This window comes from Rhinolophus sinicus, chromosome 1 (genome assembly GCF_057876585.1).
Source record: "Rhinolophus sinicus isolate RSI-liver-muscle chromosome 1, RSI-T2T, whole genome shotgun sequence".
Lineage (NCBI taxonomy): Eukaryota > Metazoa > Chordata > Mammalia > Chiroptera > Rhinolophidae > Rhinolophus > Rhinolophus sinicus.
Genome location: NC_142501.1, coordinates 71,605,215 through 71,626,930, shown reverse-complemented (window position 1 = coordinate 71,626,930; position 21,716 = coordinate 71,605,215). Strand labels below are relative to the sequence as shown.

The 21,716-nt window shown below is 33.5% G+C and overlaps 1 protein-coding gene across 2 annotated transcripts in view; it reads left to right on the top strand.

Annotated features, from left to right (window-relative positions):
• The window catches only part of KCNC2 (potassium voltage-gated channel subfamily C member 2), a 242,253-nt gene extending 233,926 nt beyond the window's left edge, over window positions 1-8,327 (top strand). For both annotated transcript variants that reach the window (XM_074325410.2, XM_074325411.2), the window contains one exon: window positions 6,460-8,327. Coding sequence is in view for 1 of the 2 variants with exons in the window: in XM_074325411.2 (XP_074181512.1) it covers window positions 6,460-6,479 (20 nt within the window). In the remaining variant the exon portion in view is untranslated. The remainder of the gene's footprint in view (window positions 1-6,459) is intronic.
• The last annotated feature ends 13,389 nt before the right edge of the window (window positions 8,328-21,716 follow it).

The window sequence follows — 21,716 nt, the reverse complement described above, 5'->3', positions numbered from 1 at the left end:
CTCTCTCTCTCTCTCTCTCTCTCTCTCTCTCTCTCTCTCTCTCTCTCTCTCTCAATACTTTCAAGTATAAACTGTTCAGTTTATATTTATTTTTACCAATTAAATTTATGCAATATTGAGTGAAACAAGTATATGCCTTCTTGTCATAGAATAATGGGTTAGTCTTCTAGCTTTGCCCTTAGCATGTACGTGATCTTGAACAAGTTACACAGGTTTTATTTCATCATGTGTAAAACAGGAATATTATTGCCTGTTTCTTGGGTTGTGGTGAAGATCAGCATTTTTTAAATGATTAGTTCCGTAAAGATATGTAATAGGTACTCAGTAAATGTTAATTCCCTTCCTTTTATCTTGCATGAGATAGGTGATATCATAGTAAGTAAGGTGCAGTCTTTGCTTCAGCTAACCAATGAAGATGAGCTAAGCACATAGGTAATATAAACATAGATCATGTGTCATAGAGTTTCTTACAATGTATCATGGGATTCAAAGAAAGCAGCTATTATTTTTGTCAAAGAGAATTAGGAAAGGCTCCATGGAGGAAGTCACTTTTGAGACAGACCTCAAATAATGGGTAGGGTTGGGCTGAGCAGAGATAATTAAAAGATGTTGATTTGGTGAAGATTTTATTATAGGTAGTGATAGCATCAAGAAGTTCAAGAGAATGTATAATCAATACAAAACAATATAGAAGGCAGACCAGCTTTGTTGAATTTTCTATAACATGTTGGGAAATAGTGAGAAATAACTCTACAAAGTTAGTTTGAGGTCATTTTGTGGAAGATTTTGAATTTTGGTTTACAAAACTTGCAAATTGATTCTTGTGTCTTAATTTTTCCTTTTACTTTTTTCCAATTAAAATATCCCTGAGTATAATCAATAACATTGTAAAGATTTTGTGGGGTATCCAATGGACACTTGTCTTATTAGGGAGATTTGACAGTGTAGGTGCCTTTGACAGTGTAGGTGCCTGACCACTTGTAATGTACACCTGAAACTGAAGCTGAGTAATAATGAATGTCAACTGTAATTTAATATATATATATATATATATATATATATATATATATATATATATATATATGGTCACAGGATGTGGAGTACAGCATAAGGAATAGAGTCAGTGGAACTGTAACAGCTATATACGATGTCAGAGTGGTAGTGGATTGGGGTAGGGGGGTTATCACTTTGTATTTGTGAGGGGTAGAAATGTCTAACCATTACATTGTTTTGTACACCTGAAACCAATAAAAAAAAAAAAAAAAAACACGTCTGATGCAGTCCATGAACTCAGATTTGTTTGATGCTTCTGGTTACTGAAGCTTGTATATTGCAACCTAAACACTCTTTCGAATTTCCATGTAATTAGAAACTTTTGTGGTGAATAGGCAAAATGTAAAGTGTTTCAGTATCTTTTAAATGAATTATGAAGCAAGAAACAAAAGTCTTAATTTTCTTACCTACCTACATATTTACCATTTTTGGCATTCTTAATTCTTTTGTATAGATCTGATTTTCTATGTGGAATTATTTTCCTTCATCCAGAAGACCTTCTTTAGCATATTTTGTAGTGCAAATGTGCTAGCAATGAATTCTCTCTTTTGTTTTTCTGAAAATTTCTTTATATCACTTTCATTTCTTAGGTATATTTTTGCTGGATACTAAATTTTAATTTAACAGGTTGTTTTCTTTCAGCAGTATAAATATATTTCATTTCTTCTGCTTTTCATTGTTTCGGAAAATAAGTCAATAACATTCTAATCTTTGTTTCTCTGAATATAAAATTTTCATTATTGTTTCAAGTATTTTCACATTCCCCCCTTTCTGTTATTATAACCATGTGTATTTTAAATTGCTTAATATTGTTCTATATGTCACTTAGGCTCTGTCAAATTTTTAAGCATTTTTCTCTATGGTTCAGTTTGGATAGTCTTTTGTTTTTTTCTACAATGTCTAATCTGATATTAAACTCATCCAGCAAATTTTATTCCAGGTATTACAGTTTTTATCTTTAGATGTTCCATTCGGTTCTTCTTAATATAGTCTGCTTCTCATTATATTAACAATTTTCTTTAAGTCCTTAAGAATATTTATAATCGTTTTTTTACTTTTTATTTTTTTTTGTACTCTTCTGTGATTTCTACCATCTTTGTCACTTATGAGTTTGTTTTTATTGATTGGTTGTTCTTCTGGTGCTTGATCACATTTTCCTGCTTAAGGGCATGTCTAGTAAGGTTCTATTAGATGCTGGATACTGTAAATATTAAGTTGTCTAATGTCTGGATTTAATTGTTTTTCTTTAGAGATTTTGGGCATTTCATTTTCTTTTGTTTTGTTTTACAATAATTTAAGTTACTTGAAGATTTTATCCTCTGTTAGTATGTATATAGAATAACTGACACTCCTACCACTACTTTAGGCCTTTCTTTAAATCATGGCCTTTTGGGTTCTGTAATGAACACTTGGCTACTCAGTAAAGTTCCTCTGCTTTGGCTGGTTGGAATTTGAGTATCTCTTACCCTTGGGAGCTTTGGGAATTTTTCAGTTTACAACTCCATGGTCCTTCTTTGCTGAGCTTTGGAGAGTTCAACCTTGGGAATGTACAACTTAGTATGCATCCAAACTTAAGACAACTCTTGTTCAAATTTCTGAAGCTCTTTCTCTGTGTATTTCCCTCTCCTCCATTACTTTTTCAGCACAATAGTTGCCTCAGCCTCCCCAAACTTGATTCTCTATCTCTTAAATTCAGTGATGCTGTGTTTGGATGCCTTCTGCCTTCATTGTGGTTTGGACTGTGGTTCTAGGCAGAAAGACTGGGTCACCATCATGGTCATCTCACTTGTTTTTCTTATCTCAAGGATAAGTCTGCATTTTGTCCAATGTCTGAAGATTTGTTCATATATTTTGTACAGGTTCTTTTTTTTATCAAAGGTGAGGGCTGTTTTCCCATCATGGCCAGAATTGCAAGATCCTTGCTTTATATTTTTTATTTTTATATTTTTTCCATATTAGTGTCTTTATCTATGTGGTTGGATAAAAAAGGTGAAGCTTTATGGAAGTATTTATCTTTGGACAGTTCTTAATTTTAAAGCAGATCAAAACTAAGTTCATACTATTGTTTTCGTATGACTATTTCGGAATCAAGATGTAATTTGCTTCCTTCAATACTGTTAGTGAGAAAACTGCTGTACCCCTTGAAATTGTTCCCCTGACTAAGGATATGATTTATGTAAGGAACTTATTCCCCTCACAAAGGATACTGCCTATATGAAAGTCATTATCTTGAAGCTAAGAGTTGAAGAATGGAAAAAGCTAGGATAACAGTACTGAAAATATTAGAACTGTTTCTATTATTTCATTCATTACAATGACATGCTAAATACCTGTACTTTAAGTACCATTTTTAAAGATGGTATATTTTAATTGAAACATGCTTCTTTACTAAAACATTTTGGAACTGGATGATTACAAAATCTTCAAGTTTGCCCATAAAATTCCACAACACTAGGTGAGCAAAAGAGAAATTCATCTTTTGTTGTAGTCTGAGGGGAATCATGTACTGTCATCTATTTCCTAGAAAGGGTATAAAAATTGTGAAAGTCAATTAGAATGTATAATAAGTGTATGATAATTAATTATACAAAAGTGAAGAAAATGTTGGTAAATTTCAAAATTATCTAATAAAAATTCTTTGGGAAATTTCTATTTTTCATGGATTTTTTTTTTTACACTTTGCACAAATTATAAAGAACTTTTAAATGATGCTATAATAAGTTAATGTAAACTTTTATCTAATGGTGGAAGTTTAATCTACTTCCACCATTTAATCTACTTCCACCACCAGTTAAACACACAGGTTCTTGTGTCAGAGTAAGATGAAACCTGAATTCCTTCATTGATTTATTAAAGACTTTTTTTCTAGATTGAAATATTGAGTTTAGAATGGGATCTTTATTGCCACTATAATCAAACATCTAAGAAGTATCTCTTGTTTGGTCTAAACATTTAATAAAGAACAATGATTCTAAATTAGTGAGTAAAGAGATACAGGTTGTTCTTCCAAGTAATGATAGCTTTTTTCTTCCCACTCTCTTACAAAATAGAATATACATAATATAGAACATTTCCATTTAGAATCTAAGATTACTAAATCAAAACTCAATGTGCAACAAAAAGTGACATTATTGTCACATCTGTTTGGGGTGGGATTTTGTTGAATAAAATTATACCAGAACTTTAGAATTAAGCCTGGTTAAACTTTAAAGAAAAGCATTACATAATATAACATGGTTTTCTATTAGTAGTGACAGTTTTAGGTTTGTTGGGAAAGAAAATAAAACTGATTCATAAAAAAATCTAAGACTATTACTGCTGGTGGACAATTAGTTTTTGGAGGAATTGCTTTTTGCATCCCTGCGTTAGGAAATGGTACCGTTTTTATTTCTGCAAGAATATTTGGAAGATGGACCTGAGTTAAGAGCCATTACTGTAGGCTTCAGCACAGCTATAATTTATAAGGCACTTGCTAAGCGTTGTGTCTATGGCCTGGATCTGTCATAAAATGAGTGCCTGACAAAATCTGACTACTTCTGACACATCCAGCATACATTTTAAGCAACCAACCTTTCCCAGTTTGCTCTGAATAGAGACCAAACCATGCTTAAATAATATAATGGGATATTGCATTGTAAGAGACAGAGATGAGCAAGAAGAACCTGGCCCCTGATCTAGGTATATTTAAGATTTTTTTTGTAGAATTCCCTTTATACAAAGGTCCCTTGCTTATGACCTTTTATTAATACATACTTCATTGGCCTCTCTATGCTTTAGCCAGCGTGGAATTCAGCCTAGAATTCTGCACTACTTATCAAAAATTATTTTAGTATGGAGTTCTTGAAACATTATTAAAAAGGAGAAATTTGATCTTAAAGCAAACAATAGTGATTAATGTTTTATGACTTTAAACATAATTATAGTTCCTCTACATACACCTTTAAAAAGTACATTCTGCCTCTTTGTACTAGACAGTAAGCCTCTTGAGGAAAAAGATCATTTCTTTCTTGTTTTATAATTCTAGTACCCAGCAGTGTCTGTCAAATGCTTCAAGAATATTTTTTTTCATAAATAAATAATACATGAAGAAAAGCTGAATCCTTTTAGTGCTAAGAACTGTGGCTATTTTCACTATGACATGAGAGTCCTGGGATCATTATAAGATAGTATTTGTTTTTATGCTTTATCTGAAGGTTCCGTAATAACTTCTGTTTGGAACTTGATCAAGGATGATTGTATTCCATTCTCATCAACTCATTCTTTTACATCTCTAGAACCTCCTCCTCTACTCCATTCATTCCAAGCCCCTTAAAGTGCCCTGGGCACTTCTGTTCCTAGTGAAATGTGTTCTCTTCATTCTTCAGTCTCATCACGGAACATACCACTGCTTCTTGCTATAAATAAAATGTGCTGGTTCCCAGAGTACATACCCCCTAGCCATATGAAGTCGAGGCTGCTTGCTCTTCTAACACCCACTCAATAAAGAAATGGCAAGTAAGGTGGTATTCTCCTCACTAACATTTTATATTTCCAATTGATCGCTTACCCATCTTCACCATCATCATTTAATGAACCCTTATTATAATTATCTATGACACACTTTATCACCCCCTTTGATTACCATCCATTGTTATCACATCAGTCACACTTACCTCCATCCTTTCTCCTCTGCTAAGCCTAATAACATATCTTACTTCAGTGTCATTTTGTATGTCCCATCAAAGTTCCTTGACTGCCTCAAAAACAGTGAATCCCACCTTGACTTTACTAAGCAACCATACCATGGACACGCTGTAAATATATGACTTGTCAAAGTAGTTAAAGTAATCTTGTATCTTAAATTTTATGTATTTATTTTGTTCACCAGATCTGCTACTCCATCAAGCCACAATCACTTTACTCCATTTTCTAACAATTTATCAGCCCCCTGTGTTATCACTTCCCTTCTCAGAATTATCCAATAGCTTCCTATTATGTTTAGAACAAAAGTGTAATTTCTTACATTGGCCCAGAAGATCCTGCATGATATAGTCACTTCCCAACTTTCTCATTTCATTCCCCTCTGTCTACCATCTTATTCTTCATATTCTAGTCTCATTGGTTGTGTTTCTAACCCTTTAGGACAGAAAATTAACTCCTATCTCAAAACCTTTTGTAATTGTTTTTCCATCAAGCTAGAAGAGCCTCCAGTAAGATTTTCACATGACTACTTTCCTTTTCTCACCGAAGTCTCAACTTAAATGCTGCCTGGTCGGACGCCTCTAAATGAAGCAGCCTTCTCCCTCCAAACCTCACTGTCCGTGATTGTCCTCTACCATATTACTGTATTTCCTCATAGAATTAATTATTTAAAAAAAAAAAAAAAACACCATTAACTCTCTGTGTTTAATATCATTCTCTTCTCAGGGCTAAGACCTTTCCTGTGATGTTCCTTACTATATACTCAGTGCTTTGAAGACCTTCAGGGAAGATTTACCAAGCAATTGATAGACACACAAACCACAAATTAAGCTTCTGGAGGACAGCAATTTTGTGTTTCTCTGGACCCGCTGATGTCTCTGGCACAAGTGGACAATGATAAATATTGGTTGGAAGAATAAATCTTCAAACAAAGGAATGGAAATGGCAAATAAGCATATAAAATCTAATCAAATAAATATAAATTTAAAAACATTGAATTATTCTTATTGCATATCAAAATGGCAAAATTAAAAATATCCCATACTGATCCAAAGTTGTATAGAAATACCTCAAAATATTAGTCCAATATATTCTACTTCTAATAATTATCCCTAGCATTCAAAGATTTGTGTTCAAATAGCCATCATAACATTATTTGGCATAGTAAGTAGTTGGAAACAACCTTTGTGTGTATAACAAGGAATCGATTAATAGGTTTCTAAGATGGAAGGATAAGTCATTTCAAATGAGAGATGTATATACATCAAGGTATTTTCTCTTGTGCCGACCAAGAGGAAGAGTCTTCTTTATTCTGTTAAATATATTTTATTCAACAAAATCTTATTTTTAGTTCAAATAAAAATCCCACCTCTTCACAGTGAGAAAGCTTTCACTAAGCTCCTGGTAGCCTGTGGTTCTGTGTTAAGAGGCATAGAAAGACATATTATAGATTCTTATAACAAGGTTTAAAGATTTTTTTTTTTTTTTTGACATCATGGAACATTCAAATTTTAAAAAGCAAATCAACTTCAAAAAATATAACGCACTTATCATGGGATTTTGATAAAGCAGCAATGATATAGTTGATATACGCCATCCCAGGATAAGGATGAGTGTGTGGTGTAAAGATAGGAGAAGGGAGCAGAACTAAATTAAGATCTATTGTCTGCACAGAAAATAACCAGCAATTCCGCTGATTACTGGTCCACAGTCTCCCATGCAGCTGTTTTTCTTCCTCCATGTTTTCTAATTGTGAGACTCAAGTTTCTAAAGTGGTTTCTGCAGACTTAGTCAAGTGTTAATTCTAAAAAGGAAGTCATAGCTTATGGCTGAGATACCCTGGAAGCCTTGGTAGGCAAGTATCTGAAGGGAATACCTTTCCTCCCAAGTCAAACTTCGGGGTCTTTGCAGATGATACTTTTTAAACCGTGGGTCTGAAAAATCTATTATTTTGTGTAAGAAATATGTTAACTGCTCACCTAGAACTGGTGAAGCAAGGTGAACGAATTCCTGTGGGCCAAATCCATCTTGTTCACCACTTGGTTTTGTAAATCAGATTTCATTGTAACATTGCCACCTTCATTCTTGTATGTATTCCCTACAGTTAGCTATGGCGGAATTCAGTAGTTGCAACAGAGGCCATATGGGCCACAGAGCCTAAAATATTTACCATCTGGCCCTGCAAAGAAAAGAGTTCATAGACCTCTAGCCTAGAGCATTCTTTTCACATATATTTCAAATTAACAGAAGTATTGCTTGAGATATAGTTAGGAACTACTTGGCATCATAATAAAACATAATACAATTTTATTAGCAAAATTCCCTTCTTTTGTAAGTAGAAAACAGTGACTAAAGTTTTCATATCTCCTAACTACAGTTTCTTCTCTTTGTATTAATATTCTAATACTCTGTTGACTATTGTAATCCACATTAGATGATTCTCAATGAATCCTTTACTGACATGGAATTATGGAATTATAACCAAAGTCATGTTTTATCTGGAAGCTGGTTGTAACTATTTTATATAAGTGTCATGTATGACTAGAACCGCATAGGCTATGTTCATTAAAATAAATATAAATATTTTCCCATAAGGATACATGTGAAATATAGTCATTAATTCAATCTGTGGGTACATCATTTAGTTATTGTACTTTGTTGAGAAGCGTTCATTATATTTGGACATTTCTAATCACATCGTGATTTTTTTCTTAGACCATTGGTCTTCAAATGGAACCTAGAAGAACATTTTAAACATTATAAATATAAATCTGGATAAAAGTTAGAGGGAAAAATTTAGCCAGTGCTTATGAACAACTGAACTATTTCCTTCTCAAAAGAGAGGCTTAACCCCGTTCAGACAATGAGTATTTTTTAATAATCACCTCCCACTGGACACAAACACAAAGACACACACACACACACACACACACACACACACACACACACGACAGTTCAGCAAAGTAAATGCTATATGTTTCTGAGGCAATTTGTAATAATAACTGACTCTGGGTGGTGAACACACAATGCAATATATAGATGATGTATTATAGAAATGTACACTTGAAACCTACATAATTTTATTAACCAATGTCACCCCAGTAAATTTAATAAATGAAATAAATGGAATCATTGTTTTGTCACTATAGTCTAGAGCTTAAGGATGGTTCTTATACTTAAGAAACCTCAGGCTGATCTATAATAGAGCTATACCAACTTGAAGAATTCAAGATGTAAGGCAGAGATGGTGGGAATTAATTAATCAATCCAACCTCTACACAGTACTGCTTCACACACCTATCTAGTAAGTAACCAAATAGCTTCTGTCATTTCTAGTAACAGAAAACTCAGTTACCTAACAGAATACATATTCATGTTTTAGGTCATTATATGTGACAACTAGTTGACATCAGTTGCTCATATTAAGTTGGTTCTTAAATGATGAACTCTTTTTAAACCAGTCGTTTTCTTATATTCTTAGACTTAAATATCTCAGGCAGAATATTAATACTTCACAAATATTATCATCTTAAATGTTCACAATAATTTTGTGAAATCGTTCCTTTTTTATTGATAAGGAAACCAAGATATTGCAGGTATGAAGAAATTAGTTACCTTCTTTTTTTTTTTTCCCTGTAAACTTTTTCCATCCAGAAGATGTATAAAAGTATTTCTTACTCTCTTTTCCTTTCCAAATCCTAGTCATCCTTTAAGGCTCAGAGATCAAGCCTTTGCAATGTTGAAAAATTATGTCACAGTACCTTAATTCTTCCTTTCTTTGAACTCCTAGAGACTTATATTAATAGTTTGTTCTAAACAGTTCAGCAATAGATCAAAAGCTATCCTATGTTTTCTAATTGTTTCATTTATAATTGTCTAGTTTCTCTAAGAACACAACAAACATTTTAACTTACTAATACCTTACTTCATTTTATTACTGTCTTCAAAATATTTTGCAATTTACTGGAGCAGTTGGCTGAATTTTTAGAACATAGATTTCAGATGGTTTTCACTAGTTATTAGAGAGCTGCCCATGATTCAATCTATGTTTGTTATAATATTTATATTTATACATCTTTGTTTTTCATTTTTGTTTTCAATTAGATATTTGGTCTTCTTTTTGCTTTTCATGGATAAGTTACAGGGACACATCACTTTTCTTCTCAGTGGCAAGGAGAGAGTTTAAGGGTTGAGTATTGTTTCATATGGCCAAGGGGAACTGAGTGTACTAGCACTTTCCTGTACTAGTGAATGGAGTTGGCATTTAATAATTAATCACAGTATATTTGTGACATTTCACAGCCACAGAAGGTATTTCATGTGTTTTTCTTGCAGTTATAATTTGTTGTTGCTTAACATCACTAACATTCCGAGAAAAGCAAATCAAAACCACAATGATATAACACCTCACACCTATTAATGAAAAAACGAAAGATAACAAGCGTTGGTGAGGATGTAAAAAAATTGGAACACATGCACATTGCTGGTACTGGTGGAAATGTAAAATGGAGCAGCCACTATGGAACACAATATCGAGGATCCTCAAAATAATTAACATTAGAACTACCATAGGATTCTCAAAATAATTAAAATTAGAACTACCTGGGCATTTATCCAAAATAATTGGTATTAGGATCTCAAAGAGATACCTTCACACTCTTCATTGCAACATTATTCACAATAGTTAAAATATCAAAACAAAGTAAGTGTCCATTGACAGATGAATGGATAAGGAAATGTGGTACGTACATACCAAGGGATATTAATCAGCTTTTAAAAAGAAGGAAATTCAACCATTTGTGACATGAATGAACCTGTAAAGCATGCTAAGCAAAATGTCAGTCACAGAAAGACAACAGTGCATGATTTTACTTACGTGAGGTATATCAAATAATCAAATTGATACAAATAGAGAGTAGAATGGGAGTTGCCAGGGGTTGGGTGGAGGGGAAAATAGGGAGCTGTTGATCAGTGGGTATGAAGTTATAGTTACACAAAATGAATACAAAACTGTCTATAGCTAATAATACAATGTGCACTTACAACTTCAGAGGGTAAGCATCTTACACTAAGCATTCTTAATCCTTGCGAGATGATGGATATATTTATTACCTTGATCTTGGTGATGGTATAACAGGTGTATGCATATGTCCAAACTCATCAAAATGTATACATTAAATATATGCAATTTTTGTGTATTTGGTATATCGCAGTAAAGTGGAAAAAAGGTGTAGATGAACTCATTGTTTAGGATTACAGACAGTTCTGTTCTTAAATTCTCAGTCTTAGTAGCACAGCAGTACTTGAATAGTTTATTTAAAGGTGAGCAAACATTAGGAATGAGGGACTGTTATAGGCACATTTTTACTGATGAAACTAATGATGACAAACTCTACTAAAATAAGTCCCTTTGGACTCAACAGAAAAGCTCTAGGTACAGTTGACCTGGTTTCTAAAAATTTGGATTTAAATAGAAAACACTTTGATTATGTGCAATTCTTTTTATAGTTTAGACCCGTAATCATATTTCTGTAATTGTAACACAGCCATTTCAGGGCTCGTAGCAATTTCTTCTACATTATACCTACAATGTCTTAGTTAAATAAAAGGATGATTTTTCATTTGAGTTATTTTAGATATTCACTAAACAGGAGCTATATTGAACTTTCCTAGTGTCCAGCACTTAATGTACTGTGAATGTTTCATAGAATTGGAGGAAACATCTGCCTAGTAATGGAAGGGATTCCCTTGTAATATACCTAACATGTCATCATCTGACCTCTATTTGACAATGCCCATGTTTAATCTCTATTTGCCTGTTAAAGAAAGTTTATTACATAAGTTAAGCTTTTAAAATATAAATTAAAAGGGTTAGATTGATGTCATTAGTTATTAATAGGAGCAAACATTCTGACAGATACTACAAATGGAAAAAAATCTCTGCATTATTAGTCCATTTTTATTGTTTAATTTTTCATTTATTGAATAGCAGACTACTCTATTTCAATATTTCAACAACAGCTGTTTTTTCCATAGACTCCATACAATCTTGGACGAATTAAAAAACCCAAAACACTGCAGAATGATAGTGAATCAGACCCTAGTCATATGTAAGAATATTTGATGATATGAGTATTTGATAATATAAATTTTCTTTTCATATTCTTTTTAGTTTACCTAAAATTTTCTATTTTCTGTTGCATCCTGTTTTTTCTGGTTATGGAAGGCTACATACACTAAAAGTATTCCTGAAATACAAAAATTAGATGATATGAATGACTCTTTCATGGTTTAGAAATAAATGATATGCATTATTCCTAAAGTTTACATCTTATAATTAATTTTTTCATAACAAGTAAGAAATTGTTATGTGAATTCTGTTCTTATACAAAATGTATATATATTAAGTTTATAAGATAACTGCATTCCATTGCAAAGTTACATTCCTTTTAGGCAAATCTCTTTAGTTACAAATTATTTAAACCATTAGGAATGCACACGATTGAAATTAAAAAGCAAGGAAGCAGTTCAGACTTGTTTACACATGATCAAATTGTCTGTTTGATGAATACATGCTGGAGGAAGAATATTGTAATTTTTCAATATTGATCTAGTAGAAATTGTAGAGCTTTAACCTATTAAACTATGTAGCTTGTCATCAAGAAATGTATCAGTTTCTACAGCCATACAGTGTCTAGATTAATGTTATTCATGTCTTATTGACATTTACCAAAAAGTAAAAAGCTTTAGGAGTTTGGCCAATTAATTATTGAATACTTACTATGTGCAAAGTGCCATAATATGTATTGTAGAATATAAAATAAAATGAATTTATAGGGTCTCTATTCTTTAACTGTAGATACTAAAGCGCAAAAAATAGCTACTCATTTATACCCCTAAATCACTCTAATATAAGAAGACTGCAAGAAGAGAGAAAAGAACTGTGCATATGACAACACAGTGTACCATGCCCAAATAATTATTAGCATGTGTTTTCACAAGTTCCTTCTCTCTTGCCCCTACTATATGATGATAGACTTGCTAGGTTCTCAATTTCCCCTCAATAAACCCATCCATTACTACTTTACATTCCCTAGAAATGGAGTGTGAAAGATTATATTTCTGCTATGATACTGGCATTGACAGAGTAAAATTTTACTATTCCTCTTTCTTCACCCCCAAAAATCATATATATGATACTCAAACTACACATATTAACCAAAATTATCTCTGATTTAGGAAAAGGAGAGTTGACTATTTGTAGTCTAGAAGTTTCAGGTACTGTTAGGCCCTTTATCTGCTTTGTCTTGTTCAATTGTCAAAATATTCCAGTAAGGTGCATTTATTGAAGATGACAAAATTGGATCAGGAAAGAAGAAGTAAATGTTTAGTTAGTAGATTTGTGATACAGATAGTATGTAAGTAGTGGGTAGAACCATCATTATGTATGTTATTTTATTTCTTTATCATATTAGCCCAGTGAGCAGTACACAGTAAATTCTTAATTTTTAAAAGAAGTTTAAAGTATTCATTAAATCAGGAATCCACCCTGATAGTGAACCTGGCAGAATGGAGGGGAAGGTTGCGGGAGATAAGGTATGGCAGATTGAAGATAGATGCACGTCTGTTCGAGAGGTATAGTCTACGTCACCTCCCCTGGAATCTGAGTGAGTTAGTTCTGTGACTTCTTTGACTAACAAAATAGAGAAGAAAGTTAAGCCTCACCAGCTTCTAGACTCAGGCTTAAGAATCTGCTCTGTTTTACTTCTTGTCCCTTAAAATGCTCTCTGTAGGGGAAACTGGAAACATCAGAAGTCTGGCTACCCTGAGACCTCCATTTTGATGAGCAATTCCAAAATAGTCATGTGAAGAGGATATACAAAAGGAAAGCAATACTGCTTAACTTCCAGTTGTTCTGTCACCCAAGTCCAGGTACCAGTTATGAATGTGAAGAAGTCACCCTAAGCATTGCAGACCTAACAGATGCTGCATGGAAAAGAGCTGAAGTCTAATAAGACAGGTGGCTGTCTCAGCCATATCCTGATATTTGAGCTATCCCAGATGATGTCCAGGCATCATGGCACAGAGAGAAGCCATCCTTACTGGACCCTGCCCAAATGTTTGACCCATAGCATTGTGAGTCAGAATGTAATTTTAAAGGATAGGCTTGGGCAAGATTGTGTCAGCCAATCCCCACCAGCATAGGGACATTGTCAGTGTAAAATGAGAAAAATGGAAGAGAAAGACTATCCTATTCCCTTTCTCCTCTATTTAGGGAAAGGAGAGAAGGGCTGAATGTTAAGAGAGTATGATATGCATTTTTAACTTGCGACGGACCGTTAGCAAATTTGTGTATGTTATGTTAGATTATGAGTCTTAACATCTTAGAGGAGAATTTCTGTATAAATAAATTGCCCCAGAAATATCTATCGAGAACAGTTAGCCATTCTCTTGTCTATCCTCAAACAATCCCTTCTTCATTGAATGTTGTGCCGATCTGACCCACAGCAACAACTGCAGTTCCTGAGACCCTTTGTCTCTAGTGTTTCAGGGTATAAAAGTCAGTTGTGGGGACTAAACAAAGCATACAAATGGAAAATCTCTCCATGGGATAGGGAGGCAGCATGGCACAGGTGATTTGAAGCTAGACATATTTGAGTTCAAATCCCAATGTGTGATCTTTGGGTAAATGTCTGATGTCAGTCTTCTCATCGATAGAGAAAGGAGAACCTAAATCACTGACATACTGTTAGAATTAATACAATGGCCAATGGAAATGATGCAGCATATAACATCCTAGTTGCTTGATGTTAACCCGTTTGCCTTCTCTTATCCTTTTAGGCTAAATAAACAAGCACCCAGTGTGGGCCTGTCTCTGTCTACTTAAGTGAGGAGCTCAATGAGGAGTCTAAAATGTCTGGAGGAAAACTGTGCTCTAGGAGTCACTCAGCATGTTCAGTATTGTTCTACCTATTAGCCAGAGGGTCTGCAGGGCCATTTTTCTGAGGTAAAGCCTAGCAATTTTGACCAGTGAGCAGGAACTCAGTGTAGACAGAGGCTTATCTATAGCCATTTAAAAGTCCATGTGTGCAGCAGGTGTAGCAAAACATACCTTTCCCCGTCTTCCCTTTTATAAATAATATTGAATACATATAATTTCACTTAGTCTAAATTAGGTGATCTTGTCCCACATCTTTATTGTCTTAAAATCTATTTTTTCCTTTCCTTTAAAAGTATTCTCACTAAGGTAATTTAAAAGATTTTAGGCCCTTAAAATATGTTTCTGTATATTATAATGGAGACTGATAATTTCTGTTCCAGTTAGACCCATTTGTCTGGGAGGGACACTCACATTACCTTAAATAATGGAAAGTTATTTCAATGATCAAGAAAGGAGGAAATGAATTTAGGAAATGTGAAGGAGACTCACAGTGAGAGGGTCATATAGAGATGAAACTAGACCCAAAGCTGAGACCCTCTGAACCAATACTTTTCTTTTCTTCTGCCTTTGACTTAGTAGTTTTTCCAAAGCAGCTTCTCTTTCCTCCTGCTATTAATGCTTCACCCTCAACTCAGATCTACAGACAGCCATGGCCTGTTTCGTGTAACCTCAGATTGCTTATCTCTTCTATTGTGCCTCTTAGTCTTTCTCTAGGCAGCCTTTCAATTAAGCTGAAACGGCCTACTATTTATTCTCCTCTTAACTTTTTTGAAACAGCACTGATAAGATTGACTTCTCTCATCCTACTGTAGAGATCAACCTGTAGGGCCAGGGCAGAGGCCACAGTGGAGTCCAGGAAATGGCTGCACTTGCTCCAGGAGCTATAGCTTAGAGAGGTGGGTTGGGGCAGTCTCTCTTAAATGTTGGCATATTTAACACAGTTTGAGATTTTTAGGGATACTTTTATCTAGTTATTGACCAGAATTATAATTAGTTTTTCATTCCTTATGATTCTTCTAGCCACCACATATACCAAGAAAGCTTTCCTTATCCTTTCAGTCCAAGACTAGGTTTTTACTAGGTGCTGTCACAGCACATACCAGGTAGTCTTGCAATTGCCGGGGTGTCTCCTCCTTTGGACTATAAGTTAATTGAGAACAGAGATTATGTTACATTTATCCTCATTATGTGTCTGCCACATGGAAAGTTTTATATATGTGTATATATATATATGTACATATGTGATATACATATATATGTATATACATATATATGTACATATACATATGTACATATATATGATTTAACCTTGAATGAGTGTAGAGGGTAAAACATATTTGATTTGCACATGTCCATGAAATAACTATTTAGGATATATGATCAATTTGTAATGTAATTTCCATTACATTGTAATTGCAATGTTTTAAAACCTCTACTCATTGTGTGCCACAAAGGGTGAGAAACAAAACTAAACATTATCACTAGGGTACATGTTCTTTATAATCTGTAATGAGTGACTCTGATTTAAATGGCCATTTAAAATTATTATTTAAAGGTAATTCATTTTATGCAACTCTCCCCTGTATACTTTGATATATTTGGAATATTTATTCTATTATTTAAAATTGTGGAACTTTTTATTATTGACTGGTTCTATCATTTCTCCTAACCAAATATTTGACAGAAAAAACGTTGGCATATTTTTCCAGTTCAAAAATGTTCCATTGACATTTTAAGCTAATTTTATTTTTACCAGTCCAAAAATTGTCTGTTTCACTGAGCAAGTTTTATTGCTGGAAAATTAACTGGGGGTGTCAAGAGTAAGAAAACATGTCAGACATTTTGCACTTTCTGTCAGGGTCATTTATTTATTCAATCATTCACAAGGTTAGTTCATTCTTTTAAAAACAGTCAAGTCCTAATTTATATTTTTTATATATTTAAATGAACTAATTACTGAGAGAACAGCCAGAGAGTATAAAACTCAGCCCAGTGTAATACCATGTTTCCCCAAAAATAAGACCTAGCCAGACAATCAGCTCTAATGAGTCTTTTGGAGCAAAAATTAATATAAGATCCAGTCTTATTTTATTATAAGACTGGGTCTATAATATAATATAATATAATATAATATACACCGGATATTATATTAGTTTTGCTCCAAAAGATGCATTAGAACTGATTATCCTGCTAGGTCTTATTTTTGAGGAAACACTGTAGCAAATGTAGAGGCAAAACATGACAGTTTTTCCTTATTTAAAACCATCTAGGGTTCTTGATATGAATGCCCAAGATGTACTGGAACAATTTGTGAAAAACAGAACTTTCTCTTGCTGCCAAAGGCAGATATTTGTTGCTCTAGTTTACTAGGGTATTGCCATTTGTGGGAACTCTGCTAGGTCTGAAATCTCCAACCTGATTAGAATATTCATGACAGGAAAGTCTGCTATTCAAAGTGCAGAAAAAAAAAAAAAAAAATCTGCCAGAAAATATAAATAACATTGTTATTTCTGTCTAAATTCTTAAGAATAATATATTTCCCTGTCGGAGCTGATGGGAGATAACGTCTTATTGACATTACACTAAGTGTTCTTGTCATGCTGATAATCATGTCATAAATACACAGAGCCTGTTTTCCCCACAGGGGAGGGCCTAAACTCTAATTCCTCAACAGAGGCATAACCAGGCTCTGACGCTACTGAGCTGGGCTGACTTCGGAGCAGAAACACATAGCTAGCACATAGAAGAGGCCCCAGACTTTGACTACCTTCTTTTAGTGCATCGTTTTCTCGCTTCCACATTCCTTCTTCTATTTTTACATCTTAGTTTCTACATCAAAATATACTTGAAAAATATTGAAAAGGCACCTGTTCAAAGAACGTCCTCTTTGTCATACTTCTATTGAATTCTCAGGCTCTATGCCAGGGACTTTTATGAAAATTCAATTATCTTACAACTTGTTTCTTAAACATCATAAAAGCATCCCTAAAATGGGTACATTGTCTCTTTATAACTAGTGTAATCCCAATCTTTGCTCTGAGGCCAGTTCTACCTTGAGTCATAGTTCCAGTGGATGTGGAATTCCAGGAAGATATTACGTGGAAAAATCAAGTTTTCTAAAAACGATAGTAGATTAATTCATAAAAAGGATAATGATGATAACATAATATGACATCTTTTTTGTACTTGCTATGTGCTGGCAGATACCATTCTAAGTGCTTTATAAGCAGTAACTCATTTTTGGATGAAGAAAATAAGGCACAGAGGAGTTAAGTAATTGCCTAAGTAAGGATGAGAAGAGAGTGAGTTCAAGTGAGGCAGTTGACTTCAGTTCAAAATTCAAGCATGTTAAGAAACTCAATAATTAAGGTTAATCATATTTGATGCAATGGGTTAAAATCAAAAGCAAGTAAATTCATAATAAGCAAAATGTCACAATTTTAAATAAAGATAGACTGCTGTTTATTTGTTTTATGATCCAGTGTTATTGTGCAACTGGAGAAGTTGTTTCTAATCACCTCACTGTTCCCGAGTGTGAGCGGTTGTTATGACCCCTTGCCAACAGTGTTTGCGTGTTCACAGTGGTGTACAAACATGTTTGGCAATTCAGGGATATGTCTGTGTCTATCTATCTATCTATCTATCTATCATCTATCTGCACACATACACACATATATATATTTATACAAGCTCATATATAGTGTGTATACATATATACATATGTATACATATATATATATTAAGTTGGTGCAAAAGTAATTATGGTTTAAAAGGTTAAAAATAATTGCAAAACTGCAATTACTTTTGCATCAACCATATATATATATATATATATATATATATATATATATATATATATATATATATATATCTCACAGGCATGTGTATATACAGAGGGTGCCAAAAAATGTGTACACATTTTAAGAAAGGAAAAAACTGTATTAACTGTAATACTCAATATATACTGATGCAAGTCACGTTTGACTTCTGCGATTACAAGAGGTGCTCAAAGTGGGTGCCATCAGTGCCCAGACACTTCTGATTGCGGCAAACTACTGCTTGAGCATAGATAACATCTCTTAAAATGTGTATACATTTTTTTAACACCCCCCGTATAAAAGCTTCTATTAACTTTCTCCACTTGGATCAAATAGAAGAGAATATTTGGAGTGCCTTTAGTTGTACTGTCATGGCTGACTCGATGTCCTGAATCGATTCAAAACGTTTACCTTTCTCAGTCATTTTGACTTTGGGGAAGAGCCAGAACTCACACGGTGCCAGATCCAGTGAATAAGGTGGATGAGGACACACTGTAATGTTTTTGTTTGGCAGACATTGCCATAATAGAAGCGATGTGTGACACGGAGTATCGTCATGATCTAGGATGAAGTAAAGACACTCACGAAAGAGGACTTCCAGAACTGCTTCAGAATGTGGCAAGAATGATGGGATAAGTGTGTTCAAAGTGAGGGGGAGTATTTTGAGGGGGATTAATGGCAATGTGTCTTATACTGTAACATTTTTAAAAATTTAAACCTTCACCGTATTGTTTGATCATACCTTGTATATAGAGACACATTTTCCCTTTTGTCTCAGACTGAGCTACAATATAGGTTGGTAGGGCACTGTGCCTAAGGCTACACAACCAGTAACTGGCAGAGCCAGGATTTAAACCCAGGTGGTCTGGCATCAAACCTACAGACAATCTCTCTATTGATGAACAATGTGCACAGTTTGCATAAAAACACAGATTTTATTCCAATGTCCTAATCTTTAAATTAAGAAGATTAAGGGATTGGCTGATGTTTACAGAACTACTGATTATTCAGAACTTTGCAGATGTTTGTTACTTGGATATCCTTTACTGAAATGTGGCAGCTTGTGTAGTTTTCCTTCTCTCCTTAGAGTAGTGTATCTGCCCAAATTCAATTTCACTAATGAAAAATCTGTGTAAAGACCAATAATATTGCAATAACTACATATGGTTTTAGAAAGATATGAGACTTATTGGAGTGATCACTTTGTGAGTTATATAAATGTCTAGTCACTGTTATACACCTGCAACTAATATAATATTGGATATAAACTATAATTGAAGAATAGTGTTTAAAGAAAAGGAAATGCATACTTTTTAAACATTAAAAGTACAGTTGTTACCCAGACGTTTTTAATGTTTCCCTCACAAAATTAATAATATTCAACCTCAAATAGTGTAGTAATTGTACTACTGTATCCATAGCAATTCCTCATAGAAACATATCTCCATGTAACAATAAATGAAATGTACTGGCTGATGTTCATTTTAACAAATTTCTTAAACAAAAGAAAATTAGATAAAACTACATATTAACAATGTGTGGATGTCACATGACATCAATTTACACTGATGTGACTGACCATTTATAGCATTGTCTCTAAGACATAGAGTAGTTGGAAAATTTGTTTCTTCTAAAATTATACAATTTAAAGTTATTTCTATTCATGGCACTGTTTTCTTTTTCTCTCATCTTTAATTATTGAAGGTTTACTGTATTAATGTTTTTAGTAGTTCATAGATATGTTTCATTATTAACATAACTTGAAAATTAAATACTGCTTCAGCTGAACAAGTTCATTCAAGTGAGGTGTTTTCTTTATTTTCTAATTTTCATTGTGTTTTTAAGTATACACGTACCAGGAACTTTACATTTGTACAAAATTGAACACATATTTACATATGGGAAATATTTAATTTTTATTTTCCATTAATTGAACATTTGGTAGTAGTACTCCCAAATTTTATCCTGAATTGCAGGGCTTCTGAAACCTTTTTTTTTGGTGTCATATTTATTGGGGTGATCACCTTGTAAGTTATATAAATGTCCAATCACTTTGTTGTATACCTGAAACTAATATAATATTATATTAGTTGAAAAAATAAAATGATTATTAAAAAATAAAATAAAAATATGAATTTAATGAAAAAAATTTTCTATAGTCAATTATTTGTGGATTTAACCTAATTTCAACAGTAAAATGGCTACTATTGAATCTATTTTTTAAAATTAGAGAGTTTTTATTTATTTTATTTATTTTTAAATTAAAGTTTATTGAGGTGACAATTGTTAGTAAAGTTACATAGGTGTCAGGTTGATGTATTACAGAATTTTTTTTTCTTTTGACACCTTATTTTAAGCTGAGAGCACTTTCACATTAATTTAAAGGGTGATGGTGTGGGGATGGACTTCTCTAACTTATAGGCACTCCCCTTTACTGATTGTGGAAAGTAATGGGTTTGAGAGCTTAGAGTCAGGCGTTATTATTATGACTACAGCACTGGTATGTGAATTTGGGCCTGGACTATAAATTACTGTCATTCTGATCTGTGAAGTACCTATTGTCCAGTCCAATAGAAGCTTCAGTGTTTTGTACCTCCTTCCATTTAATTAGTTGAGAGCTCCACTTTCATTTTTGTTAATAACAACTTTATACACTAACCAAAAAAAGACAGCAGGAATATTACACCTTCTTTCTGGGTGGCAAGAAATTTCCCCCTATCTCTTTAACTACATTGTTTTTTGGCTCGTTTAAATAACCTGTGAGAAGAACCAGTGTTTCAGATTGACAAACCTTATTTATGCAAGGGGCACTCAGGCCACTTTTTTAGTACTGTCATTTGAAAATGATTTTTCCTGATAAATCCTCTTTCTGTAGTTCTGATTGTACTAGATGGTTGAGTATGTGCAGAATTGATGCTGTTGCTCTAGAATATCCACTCTTTCCTTTTCTTCTCTATTTTCCACATTTACATGCATTGCTTCATTCTCTGGCAAAGTTCCAGGCTATTTTCAGACATTTCAGTCTCCTTTGTTGTATCCCATCTTTCCCTTGCTTTGGACAGAATGAAAACTTTCTAAAAATAGGCTTATGAACTAAGGTTTGTCCAAATACTGTGTAATCAACTGACCTATTTCAGGTACAGTCTTCCTTTTCTCTCCACAATATTTCCTGCACAAATGTTCATATATTTTCATGCAATACCCAGTTATTTTTATCACCTGAT